This window comes from Nipponia nippon, unplaced genomic scaffold (assembly GCF_047370975.1).
Source record: "Nipponia nippon isolate SJK-2023a ecotype South Korea unplaced genomic scaffold, ASM4737097v1 scaffold_17, whole genome shotgun sequence".
In the NCBI taxonomy this organism is placed as follows: Eukaryota; Metazoa; Chordata; class Aves; order Pelecaniformes; family Threskiornithidae; genus Nipponia; species Nipponia nippon.
The window spans coordinates 8,519,304-8,539,994 of NW_028262333.1; the positions used below are offsets into that span (position 1 = coordinate 8,519,304).

General features: G+C 40.5%; 4 protein-coding genes across 15 annotated transcripts in view; 1 reads left to right on the forward strand and 3 right to left on the reverse strand.

The window, feature by feature from the left end:
- The window catches only part of AFF4 (ALF transcription elongation factor 4), a 53,511-nt gene extending 47,710 nt beyond the window's left edge, over nt 1-5,801 (forward strand). For all 12 annotated transcript variants that reach the window (XM_087754144.1, XM_087754143.1, XM_087754147.1 and 9 more), the window contains one exon: nt 473-5,801. In XM_087754144.1, the coding sequence (XP_087610270.1) occupies nt 473-591 (119 nt within the window). In that variant the 3' untranslated portion in view covers nt 592-5,801. The remainder of the gene's footprint in view (nt 1-472) is intronic.
- A 675-nt stretch (nt 5,802-6,476) lies between these two features.
- On the reverse strand, nt 6,477-12,436 carry LEAP2 (liver enriched antimicrobial peptide 2). The gene is made up of 3 exons (XM_009464349.2): nt 8,336-12,436; nt 7,777-7,916; nt 6,477-6,761 (listed from the first exon to the last, which is right to left on the reverse strand). Exons 1-3 carry the CDS (start codon nt 8,390-8,392, stop codon nt 6,725-6,727), a joined length of 234 nt encoding a protein of 77 aa, XP_009462624.1. The 5' UTR covers nt 8,393-12,436; the 3' UTR covers nt 6,477-6,724.
- Nucleotides 12,437-12,567: 131 nt separating this feature from the next.
- UQCRQ (ubiquinol-cytochrome c reductase complex III subunit VII) lies at nt 12,568-13,204 on the reverse strand. The gene is made up of 2 exons (XM_087754155.1): nt 12,994-13,204; nt 12,568-12,790 (listed from the first exon to the last, which is right to left on the reverse strand). The coding sequence occupies exons 1-2, from the start codon at nt 13,145-13,147 to the stop codon at nt 12,696-12,698; spliced, it is 249 nt and encodes an 82-aa protein (XP_087610281.1). The 5' UTR covers nt 13,148-13,204; the 3' UTR covers nt 12,568-12,695.
- Nucleotides 13,205-14,730: 1,526 nt separating this feature from the next.
- Nucleotides 14,731-18,998, reverse strand: GDF9 (growth differentiation factor 9). The gene is made up of 2 exons (XM_009464348.2): nt 18,429-18,998; nt 14,731-16,472 (listed from the first exon to the last, which is right to left on the reverse strand). Exons 1-2 carry the CDS (start codon nt 18,850-18,852, stop codon nt 15,517-15,519), a joined length of 1,380 nt encoding a protein of 459 aa, XP_009462623.1. The 5' UTR covers nt 18,853-18,998; the 3' UTR covers nt 14,731-15,516.
- Nucleotides 18,999-20,691: the final 1,693 nt, after the last annotated feature.

Sequence of the window (20,691 nt, forward strand, 5' to 3'; positions counted from 1 at the left end):
AAAGTAAGATGGAAAGTTAGACCTTTGATTACAGTGATATCCCGGGCTGGTTGTCTTGGTTGTCAAGGTGGTGTTGGAGATGTAATGTTTCCTACCAGCTATCCGTTTAAAAAAAATAAAAATCTTTGTTGCATTTCCTGTAAAATGTTAGGTGTAGGAAGAGGAACTTGGTACACTTCCATTTCTGAAATTCTTAAGTGAAATACACATTTGAGGGGGAAGGCCGAGGAAGTTTTACAGTAGTTTAACCATACTCTAATTACACTTGTCAACCAGTCTTCTGCAAGAGAGTGAAGAAATTGATTAGAAAGGACCTTTTTCCTTTGCTTTATTCTTCCATCATTCAGCCATCTTTATGTTCTTCTATCTATCTTAATCTAAAAGATTCATGCTGAAAAGATGAGGAGTTTGGGTGTGATATTTCCCATATAAAAATACGTGCATAGTTTAACTTGTGTTTCTGTTGTTTTAGAGTTCTTTGCTGAACTGGATAAAGTTATGGGCCCTCTGATTTTTAATTCAAGCATCATGACAGACCTAGTGCGTTACACCCGTCAGGGATTACATTGGTTGCGCCTGGATGCCAAGTGATATTTTGAACTGAAGGAATGGAAAATCGAACACATTTTTCTCGCTGCCTCTGATTTATCTCCACAACACTGTGTCATGTCAATAAGGAAGACTGCCATAACACATTGCTTAGTTGACACTAAGAGCAAGGAATGCTTTCACATGTCTCCCATCCTCATTTGTGTTTTGTGTTTTAACCCCAAATAATCTGGTTAATGGACTTTTTCAGTATTCCCGTTTTAAGTTATTTAAATATTTTAAAATTTGCTACATATAAAGGTGTAGTTTTGCTGATCTATCATGGATAGATCATTGGAATTCCAGTCATAATACATAAATAGTCAGTTTAAATCCTATTTATTTTAATTTTTTTAATTTTAATTTTGAAAAGCCCAGATTTGGGCAGTTTTTAGCTATTTCTTCCCTAAATTTACCCTTTTGAGTACTTAGCAGAAATTAAACATAGACACTTTATTTAAGTACTTTGTGAACTTTGTTACTCTGTAATGTCTTGTGGTGGTAGAGCCTGTAAAAGGAACTAGGGTTGATAGGTTCTAACGTGTAGGGACACCATACTTTTCATGCCTAATGCCTGTGAGTCAACTAATAAATGACAACTACAGATTTATTATTGCAGAATTTGTACTAAATAGAAAAGTTCCAGATATTCTTCTACGTATTAAGATACTTCATTTAAATGAATTATAAAGAAATTTATATGGAAAAGTATTTAGCTGGATCTGACTTGGATTGTTTCCAAGGCAGTTTCAAAACATCGATTAACACTATAACAATCACAAAACATTACAGTAATTTGCATTTAATGTAATATCGAAGTAATGGTGTAGGAATGAACTTCAATCTGATAGGTGCGATGCATACAGGAAAGGTTTCTGAAATGGACAATCTTGTGCTTTTTTGTATCTCTTCATTTAAAATACATTTTGTTTCCTTGCTTGTCATTTTTTGACACTTACAAAATCAGTGAACTTTGTGGTTAAAAAAACAACAATAGTTAAATTCCTACCAGAACTGCCATTTGCATCTTTTCCATTGACTGAGAAACCAGGAATCTTAAGTAGAAATCGAGGTCCATTTTTTTTTCCTTTTAGGGTCTGATAGGTAATGGACACTACAGGATGACAGTGCAACAGCCATCGTGGGGTGGGAGCACACCTGCTATTACAGGGAAATTATCTGACTGTTTTGATGCAGAATGGATTTAAAACTTGTATTTACCCCGTGTTAATGAAGGTCCCGTTAATGTTTGATGGAGCATAATATTCACTTGCAAGGGAGCGACTTGGTGCAACAGAAATGGTTCATGGAGTTGCAATTGACTGCTCTCAAAAAGTGTAAACCAAAGTACCTTTCCACATAAGGTGCTTGTCTGAGTAAAAGGTTTAAAATGCTACTGCTTTCAGTATTGCTTAGTGCCCCTAACATGTCTGGTGTGCCTTATGCCTTACTTTTAGATGAAGATTTTATGAACTGTTTACAAGATGTTTTACAGCAGGACCAGGTATACTGTATGCAGTGGTCTTCTGCAGTACTTTGGTAAAATTCCATTTCCTTTTTAAAAGTACTAGCGTCTGTCACACAAACTGACTTCTCATTGCGGTGGTCTCCTTTTGAAGAGTCAAACTCTGAATCCTTTGGAGTGAGATTGTGGAATGCTGCTTTGTTTTCTCTCCCATTTAGCCCTTTATTCTGTACCAGATATGAACGTGCATGTTCAGGAAAATTATTGCACTAAATTTTTTGTGTAGTTGTAGTTAAGTGCCAAAATCACGGCAACCTCGAGAGAAGGAATAGAATTCTACGCTACTTAGTACTGCAGTATGTCCTATGGGCTTTAAGAGTTTAGAAGTTTTGCAAATTAGTAACCTACTAAAAGGTAGCTGCATATTCGTAGAGCTTCCTTTGCGTTCCAGTGTGTTTTGTACTTCCAGAAAAGCTTTGCTACGTACGAATTAATACATGGTTAACAGACCTGTGACTTTTTCCATGATAGCTGAATTTACTCTTCAGGTCTGTTGGAGCATCCTTTTTCTTGAATCACTGTGCAAGGTCACGTTTCTGTTCATGTTTGCTGTTCGAGACAGAACTCTGTACCCTCAAACTCTGCATCTTGGTTAATGGGACACTGTCAACTATTTTTCCTTTAATACTCTAAAGTGCCTAGCACACTTTTGACGCTATATAAAAAACACCTTCGTAGAAGTTGCATTCATAGTTTATTTTTCGTGTAGTGCTGCACTAGCCAGCATGGCTGTTTTTTGGCTTGCTCCTTTGTGCACAGTTACCATTACTGTTAGCAGGAATGGTCTCATCTCTGGGAATTTTTTTTCCTTAATTAGAGTCCCACAAATACCTTTTGGTGTCACGCTAAATTGGTCTCTTAAAAATGTATCGCTTATCCCTAGATCAGTGGATCTTAAAAAATCGTCTTCAGGTGACCAGAAGACTTTTTTACATTGTGTCAAAATGTGGACCTGAACTGGTTGAAAGTGTCCCACCTAAACAGCACACTTTGTAGTGAAATATCCCAGGTCTTCTGTCTGTACGGGAGATACGCAGTGGTCTTGTTAATTGAAAAGAAATGCCTTACGCATCTGTGGCTATTTCAAACAGATAAATTTAAACTTCGCAATTCCAAAAGCATATCTTAATTTCGGACTTACCCTTGTTTCCGAGAGAAAAGTTATGTACTTTGTCAGATTTCATAGCTAAAAAAAGGCAAGTACGTAATAGGCTTCCATCCCTCTGTCAAAGTGCAGGCGAACGGTCTAAACCTGTCCTTTCGTACCTCTACCCAAAAGCAGTGGAAATGCATGTCACTTCAGTAGTAATGCAAGTCACACTAGTGACTAACGATGAGGGAATCCCTAACTCCTGGCTTCCTAAATGATTCCCTAGACAATTATATATTAAATACATATCAACGCCGTAGTTTTAATTCCCTCACTGAACGCGGTCCCAGTTGGTGAATCTTAAAAATGGCTTAATCAGACTAGGCTTGCTCAGATATCAATGCTATTTGAATTTGCTGTCAAACTTGCAGGTTCCTAGGTGATAAGGTGCAACCATTTACAATGATAAAATCTTCAGGACACCAGAGCAAAACAGCCCGAGACTTTTATTTTGATTTGAAACTATTAGCCATAAAGCAGAGCATATGGATGGCTCTTCTTGGCTTTTGATGGCAGTATGCAATTTGTATTGTATGTGTCTTTTAATATATATGTATATATATATGAACTCAGTCTGTCCAAAGTATATGTTATACTTGTTTTTAGATTATGGTGCAACTGACTATATTGATATATTATTTATTGAGTGCTGAATCACCATCTTATTGGTGATAAATCTTGCATATTATACAGGAGTGCAATGTATATTCCTTTAGATTGCTGAGGCTTGATTGCTGTGATAACAAAAAAATGCCCTGAAATGTATTTATGAATGGCCCCAACATACAGAGAGTCAGTACTTTATGGAAATAATGTAGCGCTTGCCTGGGGCAAGTAAAATAAAGCCGTAGGCAGATAATTATGTGGTTTGCCAAAAAGGCAAACTACTGGAAAGAGAGACTACCTTTGCTGTATTTAATATTTCATTTACCTAACAGATATTTGCTGTCACTGCAGTGTTTATATTAAGGCAGATACAAAAGGGCCTGAGCAAGTCAAGTTTGAATTACCCATTGGGGAGTAAACAACTTCCAAATTCTTAGATTTCTGACAAATACTTTGGTCAGGGTTTAAATTACTCCATCTGATGAATCAGTGTTACGGAAACCCCTGTGTTTCCAAGCAACAAAGTTAATGCTAGGCATCTTAAGTCTAAAGAGTAGCCAAAGCTTTTGCTAGCCAACTCAGACAAATCCAGACCTATTCCAGGAGACAAATTTCCTAAGTAGGAAAGTTACGTAAACTCAATCAATCAGGGAATCGTGGTGTACGTCCAGCTCCATTACTTACCGAGGAATTGGTCTCTGCTGCCGTGATGCCGTTTGAAAAGGGCAGCGGCGGGGCGGGGGGAGGCAGGGAGGGAAGGGTCAGCTGTACGGTCGGTAAATTCTCCTCTCGGCATGAGCGTGGCAGAGCAGCAGCTCCGGGCTGTGCTGGGTCAGCCTTTCGGGCAGCCTTGGCTCTCTGCCCATACTCAGCTGAGTTTCCCCCGAATACACTATACGGAGCAATTTGAAATGCTGTGGTACAGCATAGAGTTTATGTAGGCTATCTTTATGTAAAATGCTTCACCTGTTTTAATTTAATCTGGAAACCTAATGTATCCATTCCTGTTGTAACTCTCCGCACGTGCTAACGGAGCCGATACAGGCAAATTGGAATGCAGTGTTCCCTGTCCTCAGTTTTTATATGCGACCCTGATAGTTGATGTAGTTGGGTGCACAGTACTTCTGCAGCATTTGTTTTTGGCTGCATTGGCATTATACATCTGAAAACTCAACTCTAAGGACCAGGCATGACTTTTGCAAGCACAGTTCCTGACATTTGTATCTGGTCCCCCTTTTAAATTGTTTTAAGAAATTTTGTATATGGAGGATAAAGTGCTTATATATTTATTAAAAATCCTTTATCTTATTTGAAATTATTATTTGGTGAAGAAGGGTTTTTCTTTTGGGGGAGGGCTTGTGGGTGGGGGAAGGTAACTTTTAACCTGTCACTTATAAATGAAGCCCTTATTAATCATACAGAAAGGTACTGTTAGTAACTAATGGGATGTCTCTGTTTTATGCTTTGTACATGACAAGTCCATGTGTTACATTTTGTTTATATCAAAATATTTAGGCATCTGTCTTCAACCAAAACCTAAAAAGAAAACAAACTGTGATTTTTATTTGTTGCAATACATTTGAAATTTCAAAGGGTACTTTGGGGCTCAAAATTAGGATTTCTAAGTCAGTATGTGCATTTCACGTAATAAAGCTGTTAATGGTGAGCAAAGTATTATATACTAACTAGATTTTTTCCACATCTGTATAGTATATTCTATGTATTTTGTGGTATTGAGATTATAGAAAGTTTAGTGTCTGAAACATGCGTTTAATGTGTATTTTTAAACAAATTTATGGCAATTAAAATATTTGGAGAAAAGGGTATCACATTTCAATTTGTAAAGATCTTTTTAACTACTGTGTCATTAAAATGCTTTGTACAATGCAAAACTGTAACTGGAGAAACTAAGTTTAATAAATATCAAATAGATTTTCTGTATTAAACTTCAAAAACACTGTGCTCGTATCTGTTGCATGGGCTTTCTCCTCCTTGGTATTGCATTTGTAAGCAGAGTTTTCTTTTTTGATCCTAGTGCTCTATGTATAACAAAAAGAAAATAGCATTCAGTGTTTGTGTCCTAGACTTGTTGATATTTGTCTAAGCAAAAGTGGCTTTGTTTGTCTCAGCCCTCAGAGTTAACGTGCATCTGGTCAAAATTGGATTTTGGTCAGTTTATTTTAAAATAGTGGCAAAAGTCAGTCTGGGACATTTATTTCAGTAAATCTGATTAGTAATTACAAGTAAATACTTTTCCTTCCAGTTATCACTGGATATATTTGGGATATTGAAAATGCTATCAGTATTATCAGTTTGTTTGCTCCCTCTTTCTAACAGGCCTTTATCTGAAGTACTGATAAGAGTTCAGCTGTTGAGACTGAAATGAGATGGAAGCGTGATCTACTTTATGCATTTGCCAGGTTGAAGGATAAATGTCTAAAGCCTAGTCTGAAATAAGCACTCCTACTTGAAATGTCTGATGTGCACTCACCATACACTTTTCTCACCAGATACAAGGAAAACCAAGGTAGTTTGCTGAGTATAAATTTTTAATTCACACCTTAAAAAAAAAAAATTGAACCATTACAAAAAAAACCAAAACGAACGTGACATGCAGAGTCCTTTTATTGAGCTTGGCCAGAGAGTCATCCTGAAGTGTGTGCTGCAGAGGTACAGCCTTGGTTAGGAAATGCTCTCAAGCTCTGTTGAAGTCCTTTTATCAGTTCATACGACAGAAATGTCAAATATACCTATTGCTCGATTCACTGTCCTGGTTTTGGAATGGTCAATAAATATTTCACAAGTAGAGCGGAGCACTGTTAGCAGTAACAGTGATGGGTGTTCATTGTGACAGGTCACTCCGAGGCTGTTCGAAGGAAACAGCGGTTCTTCCTGGAAAACAAAACATCATCGGGCACTGACAGCTCGGACTGCCAGCTGTCTAGGGCTCAGACATACATCCTCAGATACGTCCTTAGCAGTGCTCCGCTCGCCCAGCTGTTACAACCGTGCTCGTATTCAGCTCATGTAGCCGTGCACATTGTATTCACCTCTTTAACTCTCTTCAGTTCGTCTTGATTCATTTTACGTTCTTTGCTTTGCATAACAGCTCCAAAATGCATGTTACCCAGGGCTATATGCTCAGGCTGCGGTGTAGAAATTACACACAATAGAAATCCCTTTCTGTCTGTATCTTCCTGGAGCTGCTGTTACCGTTCACCTGTGTTAATCAGTAGAACGAAATGATGCATTTCAAGTGCATGCAAAATAGCAGCCCAACTACCATGTCCTGTTATATTTACATATAGTAGAAAATGGATATATTCTGCCCTGTCTCTGTTTGCTTTCTGGTATGTGTACAGTAGATGCCACACAAAATCAGCTTTCAGTCACTAAGTAGTAATTTTAACTAATCAATTTAACAATATGTAGTTGGACAATTTGCTTGTCTCTAGTGTTCATGAGAACTAAATGACTTTTGATATCTTAGTTGTCTTGAACTATGAGCTTAAGTAATCACCTTAAAGTGATTAATTTAGAGTAAGATACTGCTTTTAATTAATATATGCTTTAAAGTGAACAGTATTGGCTTTAAGAAGGATTAATTTTAAGGTGTCTAAGTGATTACATAAAAGCTGTCTAGAATCCTATGTTCTTTCTGGAAAAGACAGGTTATTTGGGGTTGCAACGAAAGGACTAAGGCTTGTCATCAAGGGCACTTGGACTCTGCTCTGTTTGCGTTGCTTACAAAAGAGGTCTAAATCTATTGCCCCATCCCTATTCCTGGTATCTTTTTTATGCACAGAATTAAATCCATACCTCGTGTGGGTGAGAATAAGTGATAACTTCCTCTACATAACATAATATCAAGCGTCGCTGAGCCTGAACATTGATCGGGATGAGTTACCTGCACAGCATTGTAACGCATTCACTGTTATCCCTGCAGGAGGCTCCAATGGGTCTCAGTGAGACTCCTCTCCAGAAAGGTGTCATCCGCCTCTGTCTCGTTAGCCGAGGCTGTCGCTGGTGCAAGGAAGCACCGTGTGTCTGAAAAGAGTTGTAGTGCAACCGTCAGGAACGCGCAACAACTGTAGGCGCTTGGTCATTCGGATGCTGAGGTCAGCAGTCTTAAGTGAGGAACTTGAAATCTTTCTCATTTTCAGATCATAGCATGCTCTGTTAAAGTATAATTGCTTGCATCCTAACCCCAAAAAAGTAAAGAGTATAAAAATTAACTGTTTTTTAATCATCTTGAGAGGAAAGGCAGAATTACTTGCTAAGTTACGTCTCAGAGTAACCCAGTATTCACTAGGCAGTTACTCTACTTTTTTAATGATGTCGAATCCTCTGAAAGAGCTCTACTGTCGCCTCTGACTCCTGCCGGTTATTCCTATTCATGCAAATCCTGTCAGTTTTTAACTACCTGACCATTTGAATTAGCACTTTAAATAGTTATCTCCATTTACCTGGCTGAGCAGCAGTGAGCAGAGCAAAAGGACCGCCATCACTTTCCAACAGTGCATCTTCACAGTATGAGCTGTCACTTCGACCGCAGGACCAGCCTTCGCGGGAGGAAGTAGGAAGAGCCCCAAATAGAACTTCCCAAGCTTCGGCTAGATTTTTATAGACTTCATTCTCTTATCATTGCATCAGCTGTCAGTCATTACAGGAACAAAGTTCGTTTCGGAGCAAGGCGGAATTACTAAGTTAGCATCTGCTGAAGCGATCTGGTTCAAGGCCTGTCTATCTAGCTAATGATTTACTCTCCTTCCACTTGTACTTTGTCTGGTCAGCTTACCACTTGTGCCAACTGTTCCTTTTTTTAAAACCTACCTAACATGTTACCAGAACTCCATGGTGTATTTGTGAGCAAAAGGGTGGTTGGCCCAAAGTGTTATGGTAAAGATCAAAAGCCATAACCTTATTTAACTTCTCTGACATTCACAGTGTGTGCAGCTTTGAGTTTGTCAGCTGGGGGTAAGTATTGTCTTACCAAGCTTATTTGGAGCAGAGAATCATGCGTTTGATTCTGCTTCTCATTCTTGGTACATGAAAGAATCACGAGGAAGTTACTTAACCTTCCTTTCCACGCACACAGTACTCAAAAAGCAGATGTAATTCTTTTCAGATGTAGAATGTAGACAGTATGTTATGCGCAATAAATAATAGACCTTTTCTTCCAAGGATCCTAAGTTAAAGATAATGATCAGTTAAAGGTAATAATCTTTAGCTAGCTAATCCCAAAAGTAGAAGAGACTGCTGCAGGGGTTTTCTGGAGCTGAGTTGCTCCATGTGGCAAGACTATGGTTTCTTTAGATGAGCTGTCTCTGCTATAGTCTGCCTCTGTACCTCACAGTGTAACTCAGATTAGTATTCTGAAAGGTGCCAACAACTCCCATGGATGTGGATGAGCAGTTTGTAATTAAGAGGAATCTTAACTTTTTCCATTGTGAAATGAGATTGCAACAGCCTAGAGAAAAGAATGTTTAAGAAGCTATCTGTTACCTCTCATCTTCTCTATGATCCTCTCAGCTTACAAACATTGGGACAAGCAGGAGAAGTGTATGTCTAAGATTACCAGTTGTATATGGACCTTGCTGGTACTCGCTCCTCCTCCTCATCTGTGAGATCTTGTGCATCTGGCTCCCACATCTGTCCCGTGTACGCCATATCTGTCAGGTACAAGACTTTTGAGACTGCAGAGTAACAAAGAGAATACCAACTTATTTGTGTCAAGTATGCGTAGGATTTGGAGCACGCTATGTTTTAAGTTACTTCAAAGAGGAAGACATCGTATAAAATAGTGAACTGTGTTTTAGCTAAATTGTAAATACAAATCTGGATGTAATAGGCTACATTTTCTGTGATTGCTTAATATAGAGGCGTAAGTGCCAACGTGGAAGGCAAGTTACTTGAGTTAAGATAATGCCATGTTGTCAGGTTCCGGTCTACAGATGATTACCCCTTAGCCCAAACTTCACTGGGATTAAATAAAACCCCTTCCCAGCATATTGTCTGCAACCACTATTGGAAAATTTGATCCTTTCCTAGGGTTCTTCTTTCTTCCGCCCTGCTTGTTGTGCTTCCCTGGGAGGAGGAATCAAAACCCTTCATTATTTCACCTTCCTGGGTCTTACGAAGGGAAGGAAATAGGACGGTAAATCATGGCGCATCAAATAGCTGAACTTAGTAGTTTCTTTTACATTTGGCTGTGAATTTCTCGATGGTTTTTCCCATGACGTCCTTTCTTTACGTGCATCCGAGTTCTAATTTCTGCTATTTCCGCTAGGCACTAGTATAGAACAGAGAAAGGAAAACAAGAGCCAGCAGCAGTAGTCTTGACTTCATCTGTGGAGCACAGGATTTGAAATGACAGCTCTGACAGCAGTGCCCTCTGTAAGTCGTCGTTTCTCAGCTTTTTTGGCTAGGTAAGACTAGTACTTTGTGCCAATATGTCAAATTGTTGCGTGTCCTTCTGCATTACTAATAGTGTCAGCATATCCCTTTCAGGCAGCAATCCATTTACTCTGTGCAAGAAACTGAGGAAAAGCAAAAAAAAAATTGAACCAGTTGTTTCCATGTGTGCAAGTCCAGCACACCAGTAAAACGCCACAGCAAAGATGCAGCTTATAACAAAAAAACAAAAAGCCACAAAACATTGCTAGTTGTAACATTTAGCAAAGGGAGAACAGAAATTAACTAGAAGACTGAGAAATTTTCAAACACCTTGTTCAGATTCTGAGACACCCACCGGCTGAGCTCCCAAATGCCGCAGGTCCAGCAGGAGCCATCCCTGCTGGTAACGGGTTCTGCACCCGGCAGGCTGGGCCCTGCGGGCGCTCTGGGTGAGCGCCGGAGGGCTCGGCAGGGTTGTGGCAGGCCGGTGGAGCAAAGGGTGAGGAGGCCCAGCTGCCTGCTGACTCGCTGCTGACATAGCAGCAGGGCTGAGCCGCCGCCAGAGCACTCGCTGGGCTGAGGGGAAGGTGCCACACTGTTTACCGTAGTCTGTCAGCTGGTTCAGACACAGCTCAGCTGCCTGTGAACAGGGGCAGAGACCTCGCGAGCGAGACCGAGATGAGCTGCTCACCTTCAGCAGAGTTGCCGAGACAAAATGCAGTGAAAACCAAGCGTTCACTGAAGCTACCAACAAAAAAGTTCACACATGCTATCATTTAGGCTACCCATCAGCTGCTGTGGGTGCTCTCAGAGGCTAAATAAGCAGGATGCAAGTTTTGAATAAAGTCTGCTTCTAGGCATCTTTGCCAGCTCTTGCAGTCGTGGTAGCCAGGTTGTTGCTCCCTGCTTGCTTAAGCTGCCTAGAAAATAGCAACGAACTGAAACGCAGAGTTAAATTTAAGCTCAGAATATTTTTGGCACAACTTGCAGCGCTGGATGACTTGTATTACTCCTGTTTATGCCAACCTCACTGTATTTGGAGTAAACACAAGAGCAGCAAGGACGGCCCTAAGACTGAGCTTAGTCTCACATGCTTTTTAAATGTATGTTAAGAGCCCCAAAGGAATAAAGCATTCAGCTATAAAAATTGCATACCCCCAACTTCCTGAAGTGAGAGACTGAGCATCTTTGTCTTCCAGACAGCCCAGCCCTGAGCACACCGAGAAACGAACACAAGGAAACGTCACTCCCGCCCTGTGGATAAGATAAACTCGGTACCAGCTCCAGGAACAGCATGACAGGGAGATAAACATGTTGCTTTGCGTGGGGCCTGAGCTTGAGACAGTCAGCTGAGGACTGAAAGGAAGGAAAAAAGGATAAAGGAACCAGCCAGATGTTCTGGACTTGGAACAGTGAAGCTTGTTTATATACTTAGGGCCTCAGTGTGAATCTCCTTGTCACATACTTAAGTAACTCCACTACTAGCATTTGTTTTTAAATCATCTTCAGGTATTAAACAGTCTTGTTTCTCCTGGTAGTTTCCAGGAAGCTTCAAATCCAGCCTATTAACACTAATGAGAGATCAGAATTGCAGTTAATCATTCCATTAACATTAATTAACATAACTAGGTAATTAGAGTTACAGAATCATAGAGCAGCCCAGGTTGGAAGGGACCTCGAAAGATTGTCTGGTCCAGCCTTTCATGGGAAGGGAGCCCAGGTAAGATCATCCAGCACCCTGTCCAGTCGCACCTCAAAAACCTGCAGCAACGGGGGCTCCACCACCTCCCTGGGGAGGTTGTTCCAGCAAGGGATTGTTCTCACTGTGAAAAATTCCTTTCTTACATCGAGATGAAACCCCTCCCAGTACAGCTTGTACCCATTACCCATCATCTTCTGCACCGGGCTCCTTGTGAAGGGAGAGCCTCTGTACAGAGGTCAAGGCCCACGTTCAGTCCTGAGCCATCAGCCAGCTCATGCAGTTTTGGTCAATACCAAATCAGGTGGCCTATATGTTTTTCACAGATATCAAGAAAAAAAGAAGTGGCCAGTGATGGAAAGATAAAGGGAGCAATGAGCAGTTATTTCAAATCATCTGTAGCTGGAGGCAGCCCTCGTTACCCTGGTTATACTGAGAAACGTTTCAAAGAAAAAGGAGTCCAAAAAAGCTGGAAATGCTCTAACATAAAAACATCTGAGCATACAGAACTTCAGCCTGATTATCTCTCTGTACAGAGTGAGCCAGACAGAGATTTGAGGCTGCTCACCTTAAACATCTCAAGACAAGAGATTTCACACAAAGTCATGGGGCAAAGTTAAAGTTTATTAGACAAGACTTATCTCCCTCTTAATACCCCTCCGGTCATGTGAACAAGCTTAGCAACACGGCGTTGATAATACAGTGAGGTAACAATCCCCTTATTAACTCGGTTACTGGTCATTTTCATAGTCAGCAGGGTTCTTCCTCTTCAGTCTCTCAAACTCTTGTGTTCCCCAGGAGTAAAGGAGATAGGCTCCCAGAAAGGCTGGAAAGGAAAGGGGACACTGACAACTCGCACCGCAATAAGCACAGAACAGAGTGGCCTGAACCGCTTTTGTGACAAGAGGCAGCGTTACACAAGGCCGTCGTTACACAGACGCCTGCCCCGGCTTCCCCCATCCCCAAAATAACGATGCTGGGGGGGGGGGGGGGGGGGGGGGGGAGCGGGGCATCTCCCGCCGTACTCACGGGGCACCACCTTGAAGACCTGGGACCTGAAACGCCTCCAGACGTTGGGCAGCCCGTGCGAGAAGACGTTGGGGAAGGCGCGTTGCTCGAAGGGCGAAAGGCTGTAGGTGATGACATGGCGAACCCGCGCCAGGTTACCGAAGTGAAGGCCCATGGCGTCGCGGTGTCACCTTCTCCACTGAGGCCGCTGCCGCCGCCCGCCCCGGAAGCGGAAGCGGCATCGGAGATGCCGCTTCCGCTTCCGGGGCGGGGGGGCGGCCTTTCCCTTAGTCGCTCCTTCACAACTTACAGAGCTGCTGCCGGCTGGTGTCTCTCTAAAATCGCACTTTATATACTGCAATTGTAATAATTTAATCCCGGCGAGAGTCCCCCTGAGTGTGGGGGGGTTTCAAAGGCGAGGCAGTACCGTTTTTAGAGGGGGACGCCTCACGGGAGCGCTTAAAAATCCCCTCTATTAATACCAAATATAAGCTTATCGTCCTAGAAGAGGCCACCTTTCTGTGGCCTCTACAGTAAGAGGTCTTGAATATTAGAATTATTATTAGAACAAGTTATCACTGCAGACTAAAAATGGTGTAGCAGCATAAATACGCCCAGTGTCTCAACCTCTAATCCATTACTGAGGTTACATATTTCTGACACAGCTTGTAGCTGACCCAAAAATGCAGTTTCTTTAGCTTGACTTAAGCACTTTATGTTAAATAGGCTTTTCCATTCGTGCCAAAGAAAGACACAACTTTATTTTCCTCCTTGGCGGCTCAGTGAAGCAGAATTCCCACTGTTTGAAAGGGATTGGGGGGAGTGATGCTGTATTAGGTAATTTGAATTAAACCAATCAAAGGTAGTGTTGACTGTGGGCTGGGAGGTTTTCTGTTTGTTTGACATTAAGACATTTGCCTTGAGCTTTTGGTATTTATTTCAAACGTACCTTTAATTACAGCCAAAGGGAGCGCTATCTTTAGTTCAATGGTTCCAGACTAATGCAATCTTCGGCTGGGGACTTCATTTTGATAGAAGTTATGTGACCGTTAGCCAGGTGGTACTGCACCTCCACAGAGTGCTTCAAGCTCAGAGAAGCATCATAGCAACATCGACGGGTTCAGAGTGACGAGGGGAACCATTGTCACGGTAATACCCAGTCAGACACCGTCCCCTCGGGTTCAGCCCTTTCCCTGCCAGGCTGAACCCCCAGCCCCAGTCCAAGCTCCGTGGAATTGCACAGGTCAGGATCTAAGGTTAGGGTCTGGTTAGGTGGCTTATTGTAGAAAGTTAAGGCATTTATGTATCAATGCATTAGCAAGCCATCATTTTAAAAGGCTATTCTTAACAAATTTTAAAAGACAGTGCTGCTCCACATCCTTTTCTTTAAAAAAAAAAAAAAAAATCCCTACCAAAGCTCTTTTGCTGTGTGTGAGCCACATCTAAAGCCCCCTTAGCTTGGGTCCCCAGCCCAAAACCAGCATTTTTGACAGAATTCTTAAAACTAGAAAAGTCTAGGAGAAAAAAAAAATCAATTATAGTAAAAATTTGGTTTGAAAGCATATAGAATTAAGGCACAGTTAACTACAATTTTATTGTGAGAGGAAACAAGGCTGTGGCCCTACATCTTCAGACTACTAAACCAATTTAGCAGTAGTTAAATTAATTAAATAGGCTTCTAAAAGCTTTTTTTTTTTTCTTTAAGCTGACAGCATTGAACATTTCTTTGTAATTCTGAAGCAGTGTAATTCAGAAGCTTTGTAATTCAGTAGCAGCGTAGTTCCACATGTAGAATTCAGTGCCCTCACCCCACAAACAGCTTGTGATTTGTTCTTGAACTAGATCAAGCATGTCTGTTTTTAACAGCTCACCAGTAAGCCAGCACTGGTTCTTACTCAAATAGTTCAGTGATTTAAGTAAGTTTTCACAAGTTAGTTACAGGTGTCCTTAAATTCTTACCACCCATGCTTGAGAAAGCCCAAAGAGAAACGGAAGAAAAAGCAAGAAACAACCTTATAACTTTTTACAGAACTGAGGAAGAGTTGTCCTCTTGCTTGGGGGAACTGGAAATGTGGCAGGGAAAAAGAATGAAAAACTGAGAAAGTAATTTTAACATGAAAGACTTTCCTCTCTTCCTAGACACTTGCTGGAGATGTCACACACAAGATTTCTTTATCTAGAGGAAGACTAGCAGGCATTGAATGTAAGTGGTATGCATGATAGGCATTTATTTCTTTTTTTAAATCTGTAACAAAACAGCTTAAAATAGACATCTGGTAGTTGAAACCTTTTCCACATTTTAAATGCAAAATTATCCCAATAAAAAGATATTATTTACATTTAATTTCACATTCTAGAAAGGCTGAGTGGCTACAAAAATAAGTGCTGTGATGTAAACACCTTCTACTAACTCCATGCTAAATCCTAACCGGTTTTATAGAGCTATTAGAATTACACAAATGCTATTCAGTTGATTACAGCTACAGATACTCTGAGAATGCAAAAATACCCAAACCCGGAGTAAAACCAATCAGGGTTCACCCACTACCGACAAGTGCACTTGGTAGCTATCATGTCTTCATACTCTTTGTAGACTATGGAGCCGTCGGGCTCTATGGTTAGGACGCTCAGCGGGCTGTATTCGGCAGGAACACAGGAGGGCTTTGGAACAGTTGAGTCCAGTTTCTCGTATATTATGTTCTGTACCATTGTGTGTACGGGAGAGCCGTAACGATGCCCGACGACCCTTGGGCAGTCGCCTTTGCAATACTGAGGGCTGTACCTGTGTGGTGCTATTATCCATTTGTCCCATTTTAGTTGGCTAAAACTTAGACGGAAGTTGTGAAGCTCACACTCGTTTTGAGGGAACAGAAATTGTTTGAAATATTCACTCAAATTATAAGGTGGAGTTGCTGGCGCTTCTTTCAGATTCTCCTCTCTTCGCCGTCGAGAGGCCCTTTTACCCTGTGAATTCTCTTTTCGTTTGTCACCCGTAGGATTAACAAGCAGACTGTTCCTTTGCCTGGGCCGCACTGGATTTTTCCTTCTGTGTTTAAGTGAGTTCCACCTGTGATGATAAGCTTGCTCACTGGTATCATTCAGATAAAGAAGAAGAGAAGGGGGAACCAGTGCCATATTAATGGGATTTTCCATGTTAGTGTTCTGTTGTGGATCACCCATCAGACAAGTGAAGTTCACAGCCATATGAATATTCCTCCTCTTAGTAGCAATTAGAGGCTGGAGAAAAGAAGTCACGTCAATCTCAACCCACTTGCGTTTTCTAACTTCAAAGTGCAGGCTAAAAGCTATAGTGTGTGAAACGCTGGGACATACTTGGCTAGAAAAATCATGCTCCTTAACAGATAAATGGCACATGCACGTAATGGAAGAAGAAATGGGAACTGATGTGTCAAAGGAATAGAGCAAGACAGACTTGAGTAAGTGCTCTAGAGCAGTAACACGATCCAGGTTGAAGAGTAAATCCACCGAGTGAATGTCTCCTGAGAAGGGAAACAAAATCTTGAAGAGTTAGTGCGTCTTAATTTTCCACCTAGACATAAATACTACCATGTAGTGGATAAGGAGAAATAATTCAGCAGCAGAAGAAACCAATTCAGATGCCCTCCCTTACTTCTATTATATGGAATGTCTACTTTGGTCAGGGAGATAAGATTTAAAAGTTAAGAAATGACAACAAAACCAAGAAACCCCACACTTTTAAAAGGCATTAGGATTCTTTTCATTAAAAAAAACAGTACAGGACAAAGCTAGCAGTTGTCTTTTCAGTGTCGATATGGGGAAACAGGAGCTACACACTCCAGGTTATACAAGCCATGAAATGAAATAGCTAAAGTTTTATAGAGTGAATCCTTTCAGAGCTTTTTAGCATTAACTCTAGTTATTCTTCCTACTCATATATTTTCTCCTATTTAAATCTCTTGACCAGCAGCTGCGAGCAAGTCCGAGTAATAGCAAGGCAGAAATCTTTTTATTAGCACTACTTAAAAAAAAAAAAAAAAATCATTCTTTCATGAGTGTCACTTTGCTTTTCTTTTATGAAACGGAACCAGCGCTTCCAAGTTATTCCGAATGCACATTTCTGTCTCATTCACCTGTACTGTAAGACACACTACTCTTATCTTTTCCCCTGATGTTAAGAATTTTTCTGGCATTCTTTGAATTTGCTCCAATTTCCATCTTATTTTGAATCCTTTTCCTGGCCTGTTTTCCAGATGTGGACATAGCATATGTTTAATATATTGGGGTTTTTACTACTCAGCACTGTATTTTTTTCTGTAAATTAGAAATTGTTCATTTTTGACCACACAAATGCATTAAGTGATCTCTTCAAACTTACATAGGCCAAATAATAAGAAATCAGATGAGGGCTCTGTAGACCTTGATAAACTTATATTTCCTATATTAATGAATTTTTCTACAATCATGAATTTGAATAGCCTCAAGAATTGTATGAAGTTGGTTCAGATTTGGGCTGCTGCTTTAATTACTACTACATTTAGGACATATAATCATGACATTAACTGTTAATTGTGAGTATATTTCAGAATCAGTAGATTATACTATGCCAGGAAATTTTAGTCATAAACCTTTTTTTTTAAATTTTATTTTTCCATAGTGAATACTTCTTAACTGAACCTCAATCTCAAAGTGCTGTTAGTGTGCACAAGTATGATGTTTATGTTTAAGGTTACCCATCTTTCTAAGTGAAAAAAATCCAAGTCAGGAGAACTCAGACCAGCCACATAAGTAGAAAGGAAGAAATAAGAAATACTAATGTCACATAATAAGAAAGGAAGAATAAGAAAGAAGGCCAAGCTGCTGTTGCTGTGACCAGACCACATTTGAGAAAACCATGAAAGCATGGTAAGTTACAAAGTGCCCAGCCATCCTAGTTTTTCAGTCCCAAGCCTGATTTACAAGTAGTTCTACTCTTCCATTCTGGATATTCACACAATTGGGTCGTGATTCTTCCCTAGCAAACATACAAGGTGAGTAGAAAAGTCATCTTGCAGTGGGATTCTGGAAGTTTGTTACAAGTCTCATTACAGTGCTATGTTTTTATGGCCTTGAAAAAAGCAAAACTGAGATGGGCAGTAGAAGGAAACACGATGCCATTATGCCTAACCATTTTTTCCACTTTTCTTACTTTACTTGGAACTGATTGTAGAGTCTTCTCGTGACTCATAATGAGTCAGCCTGAAACATCAGTATCATCTTTAACATAGTACCATTTGTGTGGCAGTTCCCAAGCTGTGGGGAAGTCTATGTCTAATGCCATTCAAGGAGAAGTAGGTTATAAAAAACTCCTACACTTTAAGAGAAGAGCCATCAGCAACAACTCTAAAGGAATCAGATATTTTTGTATTATGTTGCAGGCACAGAACACATGGAAACCCCCCATTTAACCTTTGCAACTCAGGTCACCCCACACCTACCTTTCATTAGGTGGCGGTGCTTGCATTCAGAACATGGAGTGAAAAGTCGAACAGTGTTATAAAGGTGGCTTTTGTTAGCCTTTGGGATTCCCTCCTTGGTAGCAGACATCTTATATAGCCTTTTCATGTACCAAAGGGCTCTGGAGTCTGGCTGTAGCCTGGGAGCCTCACTTTCCCAGTTCTGGTGTTCCCGGTCAGACAGCACCTTGAGAAGGGGAGGCAGGAGGGCATATCCACGTCTCACACCTTTTGGCAGCCGTAACAACGGATTTAGCTCACTGGCATTGTCCTCAGGAGCTACCAGTAACCCAGAGATCTTCTCAGAGACTACGTGACCCCTGGAGTGGGGGGAACACTGGATGCTAGAAGACAGCCACTGAAGACAGCAATAGAAACAAACACAAATTCTCCAAGTATTCTCCATGCTCTTTAGGGTTGCAGCCAAAAAAACGCCTCCCCTAAAATATTCAAGGAAAAAAAGAGTACCTGAGCCTGATCCCTTATATATGTTGCAGCTGCGGAATGGGAGGGAGGTTTCTTTCTGATTAGAAACCAAAGAGAAAGATCTGCAGCTGGCTACTGAAACCACATGCTTGTTTGCATTTAGGCTAGAGCTTTTGCCCATGAAAGCATATTATGAACAAAATCCTTATTCTGAGAGCTAACCTTTTTCACGTGGTAAATTACAAACCAAGAATGAGTGCCAGCCTCCAGAGGGAGCTGGGGAGACCAGTTAGTATTGGCTAGTCTATCTAAATCCATGTTTCTTTGCAGAAATAGATATAAAGCTAAATATTATTGCTCTTAGCAATAATAAGCTAATAAAAAAAATAAATAAACTTATTTTCATTTTCTGTTAACATATTTCTCGCATTTCACTTCTTTGTAGACAGTAACATCCCTCTGAGAGAGAGGTAACTGCGACTACAGTACCATCAGATTCGTTGTCATTCCGGCATGCAGCACATGCTTACCTCCAGTCTGAGGGGAGGTAAGGCACCCAAAAAGCAGAGTGCTTTTTCAGTCAGCATCAGCCATCTGCGGAGTGTGCTCCAAAAGACTCCAAATGGAGTAATATTGATTGCATCAGAAATATTCAGAAACTCTTGTAGCTGAACATAACTAAAGGGATGGGGTTTAGTTTTATTTAATTAGGAAAATACAGGGGAAAAAAATCTGTTTTCATGACATTTGTTTTTAATTAGAGCTATGTTATCAATAATCTAGGGAAATGTCAGCCATAATCTAACTTTCACTTCTTAAGGCTTCTGAGTAAGGATTGCTTGTTCAGAGAGTGTTTAATTAACTCACAAAAAATGTCAGTCTGGCATTCTTTGATTTGGAGTGGAGGGTTAATTCAGATAACAATCTATAATATGAAGCAATATAACCTTTTCTGCTAGATTCTTTAAAGCTGATTTGATTATGATAATAGGGGGATATTGTCACTTCTAAGGTCAGCTATATTTAAACTGTTTTGAATAAGCTGATCTGTACTTTGATTCATTTTAAAAATATATCCTTCAGTCAGGCGTGCTTGCACCAGACAAGTTCATCTGCTCCCTCCCTTGCGGGTTTGAATTAGTCCCACTTTACATTAGTTTCAAATAAATGTAACTACAGTTTCTGCTCTTCCATGACAACTTAAGCTGCCCTTTAACCCTACCCTCTTCCACAAACCAAATGTGCATTCCTGCTCATTCCTTTGCACTGATTTTTGATGTTATCAGATCTTGTGATGGGTGCAGTCAAGGAGCTGAAATGGTAAGAAAATGATCCAACAAAAAGTGAATATTTGCTTTACCTTACTGAAACCACTGAACAAGCTGAGAACAATTAAGCCTATCTTGAATAATTCAGGGCTCAACAGGACATGAGTGGTACTTCTGGATGCTAAAGGCAGAGCAAATCCTTAACTATTATTCTGTATGGTGAGTGCCAAAATAATCTTACATATTTTTATATATACACTGCACTGAAGGGGGTATTCTTAAACATGTAGGTTTTGAAGATTTTACTTAAGAAGACTGAAATGTTCATGAAACAGGTGAAAGGACATGGAGATTTGTAACTGTAGGTTTAAACCTATCCCTGACCAGAGATATTCCGCTCTTTTGCATAGTCTAGTGGCCTGATCGTAAAACTTATCCACATTTATTAGCTGTCTTGTTGGAAATCTAAGCGGAGGAGTCAAAGTCCAAATATATCCAGCTTGAACCAATATATCAGGCACCTTCACTGACTGTAATAACAGGGAGAAACC

What these genes read in the sequence shown, in the direction of transcription:
- LEAP2 (XM_009464349.2), bottom strand. Translation starts at nt 8,392, where the DNA reads ATGCACTGTTGGAAAGTGATGGCGGTCCTTTTGCTCTGCTCACTGCTG. An exon ending in GCTCACTGCTGCTCAGCCAG is followed by an intron (nt 7,917 to 8,335) that starts GTAAATGGAGAT and finishes AACTCTTTTCAG; the next exon opens with ACACACGGTGCTTCCTTGCA. An exon ending in TGCGTTACAATGCTGTGCAG is followed by an intron (nt 6,762 to 7,776) that starts GTAACTCATCCC and finishes TTTGTTTTCCAG; the next exon opens with GAAGAACCGCTGTTTCCTTC.
- UQCRQ (XM_087754155.1), bottom strand. Translation starts at nt 13,147, where the DNA reads ATGGGCCTTCACTTCGGTAACCTGGCGCGGGTTCGCCATGTCATCACC. An exon ending in GGTCTTCAAGGTGGTGCCCC is followed by an intron (nt 12,791 to 12,993) that starts GTGAGTACGGCG and finishes TTTCCTTTCCAG; the next exon opens with CCTTTCTGGGAGCCTATCTC.
- GDF9 (XM_009464348.2), bottom strand. Translation starts at nt 18,852, where the DNA reads ATGGAGAATACTTGGAGAATTTGTGTTTGTTTCTATTGCTGTCTTCAG. An exon ending in GCACCGCCACCTAATGAAAG is followed by an intron (nt 16,473 to 18,428) that starts GTAGGTGTGGGG and finishes TTCCCTTCTCAG; the next exon opens with GAGACATTCACTCGGTGGAT.